An 8,088-nucleotide genomic window follows, 5' to 3' on the forward strand; every position below is an offset into this window, starting at 1 on the left:
CAATATTGAAAATAATGTCCAGGTCACCTATAACTAGCCAGGGCATCTGATTTAGATTTATTCTGTTTGCAATATATTTTAAATAACCCATTATTTCCAATTTCAGTTCATATTTAGGAGATCCATAAAACAGGTTAGTAACCACTCGTCTGAGTGGAAATTGTTTTTAACAATAATGTTGATCATGTTAAGGTTCCATCAAACTACTTCAAAGTGAAACCTATCCGCCCAAGCAATTGCTAGTCCCCCAGTAATTCCATCTGGGTCTACAACTCTTTTTCTAAAGCTTTAAGGAAGAAGAAACGCCATACCAAAATTCAATATTGAATTATTGTAGAAATGGAAAATAACGGTTCTTTTATACTCCCTCTGTTCCATTTTAGTTGATGGTTTACGGTTATATTTTTGTTCCACAATACTTGAAAGTTTTCATATTTTCCACAAAACTACCAATTACACCCTGACATTTTGTCTTGGAACCATAAGTTTTTTTTAGATGCACTAATAACAATTAATGTTTGAAGACTTTTCTCAAGGGTATAAATAGAAAACTTTCATATTTCTCTCCATTTCTTAATCTGCGTGAAAACTCCAAAAACATCATCTGAAGTGGAACGGAGGGAGTATAACATATATATATATATATATATATATATATATATATATATATATATATATATATATATATATATATATATATATATATATATATATATATATATATAAAATCTTATTTTAGCAGAATATTTGGATATTTAAAGTAGATACATAATCAACATTGTCTTTAGATCGGAGTAATTCAAAGATTTTATACTTGGCTTTTGATAGAAGAACTGTAGCCTGTAAGATCATCATAGTACTTGGACCAAAGCATAACACCTCCGTACTTCTTGGAGTCTTTAATCATTGGAAGAATAGTAGAAGTAAGATCATTTGAAGGAATAAAACCACTCCCTGCAGCTTGAGGAGCGGCAGGTAAACCTAGAAAGATTTTAGTCGCTGGAATTGACGTATTCCACTGCTTCCATGCATCTTCAAGATTACCAACATTGCCAGAAGCATAATTGCAAGGTGGGTTATTAAAGAATTGAACCCAAACATTATCAAACACGCCCGTGGTTAGTGCATCTCCAATCCATGCGTCGGGAAAAGGGCATTGTGGTGCGGCAGTCAAGTATACCTTCTTACCTTTCTTGCTATAACCCTTAAGATATTTTGCGAGTTCACCGTAATGCTGACTGCTTCCACCTTCAATATCAAAATCTATCCCGTCTAATATGGCGCTTCCCAATGGACGAGAACTTGATTTCCCTCCTAAAAAGTTATTCCATAGGTACGTCGCGACTTGTCTAGCATCCTCAGATGAAGCAAGACCATAACTTCCAGATGCCCCTCCAATTGAAAGTATGACTTTAATACCTTTTGCTTGACATGACTTTATGTCATCACTTAGAGTAACACAACCATTTGAGTATGGATCACAATGACCAGCTAGGTTCAACATTGGATTTTTTCCATTGCCGAATATGGGCAAAAAATCTAAGATCACAAAGGCGTAGTTGTCAGTTGAACACGTCTCATATAATGTGCCTTCGTTTCCATTTTGACCCCAGTAAATTGCTATACCTCCTGCATTAGAGCCCACCACGAGCGTAAAGATGATTACCAATGCCAATATTGATGATTTGGATGCCATTAGAAGAAGCAGAAATGATATAATTGAAATTGTACTTTGGATGATTTAAGTGTGATTGTTCATGCTTGGGAAATGAAGCTTTTATAGGAAAAAGATTACTCCTATCGATTTGTAATTGAGAATAGATACATTTTAGACTTCAGAGAGGAACAAAGCGTAATTCTAAAGTCACCTAATACTTTTTTATATCATATTATGTAGATATGGTTAAACGCAGACGGAGATGTATTATTAAGAATTTATAAATTTCACAATCCTTGAATTCAAATTTACAAGCATTCGTAATTTGGCTTATGCCAGACGGTTTACATAATGATCCAAAGTAATCACATTCGAAAATACAAATGAAAATAGTTTTGTAAAGTTTATTTTTGTATATGTGGGAAACAAAAAGTCTAAACGAACCACCGTTTAGAATCAACGAGAAAACCGCCACTCACAAAATACGTGGATCCCTGCAAATTTTCCGATAGACGGGTTTACTGGGACCCACAAACCCTAAAAATATGCGAGAGGCGGGTTATTTTCTTTGTTTTTATCGGGGTTCGTTTAGAATCGCTGGTTGGGAAATAGGGACGACATTCCTTTAGACATTATATTGAGTGGACATTAGATCCGGAACAGAGTTTATTTTAAACATGGGGGATTTGAAGGCAGGCTTAGTGGTGTGGGTCTTCCAGGAGAGGGCAGAGTCATATACCAACTTTGTACAAATAGTTATAATGCCTTTTTAGCTAGTATTTTCACACCGTAATCAACTGAATGAAGAGAAAAACATAAGTAAACATTTAACGATTCAATCAGTCCCCTGGAGATTTCATTTAGTAATTGTGGTGAATGTCCAAAAAGCGGGATCTCATAAATATTTTGTTCACAATTTCATAATTCTTGAATGTCAAAGAAATGAACCAAAAATGTGAACGAGAATGAGAATTAAATGGAGAATATGTTAACAAACCTTCACTTCTAAATAAATAGAGACTGTGGCTAGTGATTAAAACAAACACAAATTGAAATATCATTTGTGAAAAAAACTCTGGTTCGAAATATTAATTTAATTCTTAAGATGATCCATCATTAAAAAGTGAGGTGTTGGTGGAAAATGATAATCCAAAACTGTGTAGAAATTTTTGTTTATTTTCCTGAATGAGTTAAAATTGTTTCTATTTTCTCTCTATTATGTAATTTGTTGAATCTATTATTTTCTCAACGTTTCTCAATTATGTAAAATTTAGAATCAAATATTTTAACAACAGAAAGACTAAAGTGTTCAAATAATAATAAATAAATAAGTGTATAAAAACTTTGAAATTGGGTAATTGGCTGTGTTTGATTTTATGTGAATCCATTTTTCTAGTTTGTAGTATATGAAGATGTCCTTTGTGGTAAACTGATACCCCACTAACAACCTTGCAATATTAGGGTAATCGGCTCTGTGTTTGATTTTCTATATACTCGTTGTTCCCCGATAGGCTAATTCGGTAGACTCTGCCAGTTGAGCAAAGAACAAACCGAAAATAATTTGTTCACCGTGAGAAAACCGGGAGAAATTCCGTGGCACTAATAGGAGTGGTCCCGGTTTTCTCACGGTCATCCTATCATTACTCAAAACAAACCCCCTTCTCCAGTTGGTAGATATTGCACCAAATTACAGCTCCTTCATTGACTTGGTAGGTTTGCCAAACTAAATCAAATGCCTTTCTCTCTGCTCTCAAAGTCAACTACATTTCTGACGACCAATCTTGTTACCGGACAAAGCATATATAGAGATGAGAGATTAATGAATAGAGCTCTAGCCCAATAATACAAAACTCATACTCAGCCAGGCTTCTATTCTTCTTCCTGCACATCTGCTCAAGATCAATGGCACCTCATCATCATTCAGTCATCAATCACCCCTGTCATCCTAAGCATCCTCTCTCCCTCCTCTCTTCTCCACCCTATCCTCAAGGAATTTTTAACTGCGATGCTTGTAGTCGTCCAGATAAAGGATTTTGTTACCATTGCAAAGAGTGCAAAGTCGATCTTCATGTTCATTGCGCTTCTATGCCTCTTTCTGTAAACCACAATTCTCATCCTCAACACCATCTTACCCTAACGTATGAAATCCTGTATCCAACCAAAGACTTTTCTTGCGATATTTGCAAGAAATCAGGATCAAAGTGTTGGATATACCGCTGTAATTCTTGCGCGTTCGATGCTCATTTGAATTGTGCAACGACCGCCGGTTCCACATCTATTCAGCGGAGTGTATCTGTTCAGCAATCACAGCCTATGTTTCAACATCAGGTTTCTGTTCAGCAATCGCAGCCTATGTTTCAACATCAAGTTTCATTACCGGGTACTTATTTTTTGTCTGCGCATTTCCTTAATAATTACTTGCCTGTTGCATTCTCTTATTATTTCCATTAAGAAAAAGTAAACACTTCATTTTTCATTCTTTTTTTTTTGCTCGGTTCATTTTTCATTCTTCTACGTCATTTTAATCGACTTATTCAATGTTCTGTGTAGTTGCAAAATGATTAAATATGACATATAGCTGCTGCAATATATAGGCAATTATTGATAATTCCTTGACTTTGCAATTTCAATCTTATATTCCAAAAATCTTTGAATCCGTCAGTGCTAAGTCAATAATTTGATGTCTGCTGCGCAGCTGCAGGTTACAATCAGCAAACACGTCAAGTAGTGTTTCAAAACCAGAACTCATTTCCTGGTCCTGCACAGGCACGGAACAAACCTGCACCAACAGGGTACAACTTCGCGACAAATCAGAACCCAAATTATTATGCCATGAATAATAATCAACCAGGTTTTGGTGCACCAGCTCGTGTACAGCAGGCTAATTTTCAGAACCAACTTGGTAATAATCCTTCAGTGGGTGCATCAATGACTCTAGGGTTTTATAATGGTGTAGGACAACAAGCAGGGCAAACATTCGTGCAGAGTATGTTAGGGGGCTCGGCATTAGGTGGTGGGAATGATGAGTCGTCATCATCCGCTTCTTCTTTGTTGAAACTTTTTCTATTTTAGGGCCAGTACTTTCGGTAATGAGGTTGCTATAATGTGTAAAGTTGAATTGGGCTAAAGCAGGGCCAAAAAATATTTGAGAGTCTATTTCTACTTTTTCTAGGTGTAATTTAATTTGAAGTCATGAATCCCTGGTTTTAAGATTGATGTAAGAAAAAAATTGCATAAGAATTACTGTTAAATTCTTGGGCAGTGACGGCATTACAAGAAAAACGAAATGATTCTTTTTTGAAATGTCATTACTATCTTCTAAAATGAAATGTTATTACTAAACTGGTTGGCTGATCCTCCTCCTTTCTTATACGGTATCCCTGCGTGTCTGGTGGTGTTCTGTTTCTTCTTTCCCGGTGACTTCTCAGTTTTGTTGGTCCCCACGGAGATGGATGGAATTTTCTTTTGCGAAGGTTAACCCCTATGAGCTGTTAGATTGGCCAAAAAGTGTTGCAAATCAAAAAAAGTGTGGGAAAAAGGTTAACACCACTTCTGTCTACTTCTCTCTCCTAGTATTTGCTCGCAGTTCAACTAGCAGCGAGATTGAAACGCTGAATGATTCGGTGCTGAAAAAATGATATAAACGTTGAACGGTTCAGCGCTGGGAGATTAATTTTCTGATCTAACGATACAACCGAATTTTTGTTCAGCATTAATTAAACTTTTTTTTTAAGATTGACGGCATATGCTCATATTCCTCTAGATTGGGGAACCATCACCGTCGTGTGAATGGTTTAAGCCTCCATTTAGGACAACTCCAGTAGGTTAAGCACATAAACAAAACTCTTATCTTCAAATCTGAATTTGATTTTCTTTTTACTCCAGTCCAATAAATAAACCACTTGTTCCCGGAAAAAAAAACAAAAATGAAAGAGAAAAGAAAACCTATATAAGACAAACTCCAACTCCAATTCCAATTCCAATTCCAATTCCATCTTTATTTATTTTGATACCATACGAGACACCAAAAAATATTTTGTTTCATATGAATTCTGATATCCGTTCAAATAAATTGGTATCATTAGTAAATATTATTTATTTCGGTTTCTTTTCTTATCCGTTATAAGTGATTTTACTTTTATCCATCTGGATTATGAATAAATTGTCGAGCACAATAATAGTAACAAAAAGGTTATAATGGACGATTCTGGGTTGAGTTGCATAATTTCGGTGACCGGATCAAAAAGGTTAAAATGGCATAACAATTTTAAGGTCACGAGGGAAATTTTCAGCAAGTGTTAACTTTTCCCGACAACTAGGTAGATTATGAGCTACTAACCGAATTTGTCATATAATAAATTTAGAGAAATAACAATAGACTCAGGAATTTTCATATTACATGGAAAATTTTAAGCTATAATGAAATTTTTTAAATCCCGATGCAGATTATACAATTTGAGAAAGTTTGGCGGATACTGGTTGATAGAAGTGTGAATCGGTCAATGTTAGGCCTAGTAATTTCTTTGTGAAGGAGATTTGGCAAAGACCAAGTAAGGGCTTGACTTTGGCAGCGCAATTTTGACTAAAGGTCAAGATAATTAGAGTTTGGTTTTCTTAGAGCGTCCACAGTGGTGCGAGTATAACCAAAGACCAAAAACTAAAAAAAAAGATCAAATTTGGGTTTAGTCCGTCGTGTGGCGTAGTGTTTGCAGATTAAATTTGGTCGCGCGTTGATAAAGATTACGCCTGGGATCAGGCGTTGGTAAAGATAACTCCTGAATGGGGCGTTGGTAAAGATAACGCCTAACGTGGGGCGTTGGTATAGTATACGCTTCAAAAAACAAAACAAAAAAAAAAAAAAAAATAATGGGGCGGAGGTATAAAGCCCGCCCCATGCAAGTTTCAAAAGTTTAAAACTTAAAGTGGAGTGGGGCGTTAAGTATATGAACGCCCCATTCCGTGCGTTAAGTTTATGAACGCCCCATCGGGCGTTATCTTTACCAACGCCCCATTCAGGCGAAGTTTATATGCACGCCTGTTCGTTGGACGTTAACTATACCAACGCGCGATGAATGGCGGAGATTATATCAACGCCCGATGTGTAGCGGAGATTATATTAACGCCCGACTATATTTGGATTTGGTCTTGATCGCCGACCAAATTTGGTCTGGATTTTACTCTTTGATCAAATTTTGATCGATGGTCCGTCCCACTACGCCAGCCCACTCGAGTAAAAATTTGGGTTTACTCGTCCATTGCAGTTGCTCTTATTAGAGTTCTTGGTTGTTCTTCGCCACCATGGCCGAGTGTGGCGGCTCTATGATGATTATTGGTGATCAGTTTTAGTAACCTTCCTCCAAGAGGGTAACGGGTTTTGATTTGGGAGGATTTTTTTTTCTAAAGAAGGTTAACTCTGGTCTTTATTATTATCGTTTCTTATGGTCGGAACTGTATCCTAAGAAGAAATAGGTGTCTCATGCTCATGAGAATGAGCCTCATGTCTTGCTGATATACTAGATCAGGTTCATTCATACAAATATGAGCCTTCAACATATTTGTATAACACGCATGCTTCTAATCCATTGTGTTGTATTCCCGGGCTGATGCTGTGGGAAGGAAGCGATGAGTAGTCAATGCTAATCGTGGAACAAAGAATCATGTCGACCTTGAATGAAGTCTCCAGCTCTTTGGTCGTGGATATCAATATGACATGGAAGTTTCAACCCTGAGGGTAGTACATACAGTCTTTCTGTAAGTGATGGTAATGAAGTATTTGCACTATTATCAACCGACTTATTTTGTTAATTTCAATTAGAGAATGTCAGCGAATGATCACCAAGTGGTGGATGGGTTTAGCGTACCATGCCATACTGTATTAAATTCCCGGATATGGGAAACATTCATACACACGAGAACTACCAAGTCGTGTCGTATGCCCATATTCTAGTTAATGTTGTAACCAAGTTGTTTTCAACAATTGAAGATATACGCCGCAAGATTTTGGACGAAAATACTTGAGTTTAACAGTGCATGGCTTCCTCAGCGCCTCGACTATATTAAGATGAAGTGACCACTTAGGCAAGAGCCAAAGGCGGTGTTTGACCAGAAAGTGTTGGGATCATCGCGGAAGGCCGGATGCTTGCAATGACGAATGAGGAATTTTACAAGAGGGCGAATATGACAAACCGGAAAATCTTTTCTCCGACATTGAGCCCAACAGGTCGACACTCCCCGGTTCGCCAATCATAAACACAGTGACCGAGTCGTAAAGATTCATTTTTCACCAGGTAGATGCACGTCGAATTACGTTTTAAAGCATGCTTTACAAGCATGTTGCCTTAGATGCAGCTTCCACTTTGTTCTAACTTACCCTTGTTATGCGAATTGTGCAAGGCCATAAAGACTAATGCTGATACATATTGCATGCAACA

General features: G+C 36.9%; 2 protein-coding genes across 3 annotated transcripts; one reads left to right on the forward strand and one right to left on the reverse strand.

Moving 5' to 3' along the window:
* Window positions 1-808: 808 nt before the first annotated feature.
* On the reverse strand, window positions 809-1,699 carry LOC113353526 (hevamine-A-like). Its single transcript, XM_026597094.1, has one exon. It carries the CDS (start codon window positions 1,694-1,696, stop codon window positions 809-811), a length of 888 nt encoding a protein of 295 aa, XP_026452879.1. The 5' UTR covers window positions 1,697-1,699.
* Window positions 1,700-3,506: 1,807 nt separating this feature from the next.
* On the forward strand, window positions 3,507-4,908 carry LOC113353527. Of its 2 annotated transcripts, none has more exons than XM_026597096.1 (2): window positions 3,507-4,037; window positions 4,353-4,908. In XM_026597096.1, the coding sequence occupies exons 1-2, from the start codon at window positions 3,560-3,562 to the stop codon at window positions 4,727-4,729; spliced, it is 855 nt and encodes a 284-aa protein (XP_026452881.1). In that variant the 5' UTR covers window positions 3,507-3,559; the 3' UTR covers window positions 4,730-4,908. The 2 variants fall into 2 exon arrangements, with proteins under 2 accessions (XP_026452881.1, XP_026452882.1); XM_026597097.1 differs by having other exon boundaries at window positions 4,359-4,908.
* The last annotated feature ends 3,180 nt before the right edge of the window (window positions 4,909-8,088 follow it).

Source organism: Papaver somniferum, chromosome 2, assembly GCF_003573695.1.
Source record: "Papaver somniferum cultivar HN1 chromosome 2, ASM357369v1, whole genome shotgun sequence".
In the NCBI taxonomy this organism is placed as follows: domain Eukaryota; kingdom Viridiplantae; phylum Streptophyta; class Magnoliopsida; order Ranunculales; family Papaveraceae; genus Papaver; species Papaver somniferum.

Excerpts from the sequence above, each read along its gene's own strand:
- LOC113353526 (XM_026597094.1), bottom strand. The coding sequence starts at position 1,696 with ATGGCATCCAAATCATCAATATTGGCATTGGTAATCATCTTTACGCTC.
- LOC113353527 (XM_026597096.1), top strand. The coding sequence starts at position 3,560 with ATGGCACCTCATCATCATTCAGTCATCAATCACCCCTGTCATCCTAAG. Across the intron at positions 4,038-4,352 it reads ACATCAAGTTTCATTACCGG|CTGCAGGTTACAATCAGCAA; the intron begins GTACTTATTTTT and ends TCTGCTGCGCAG.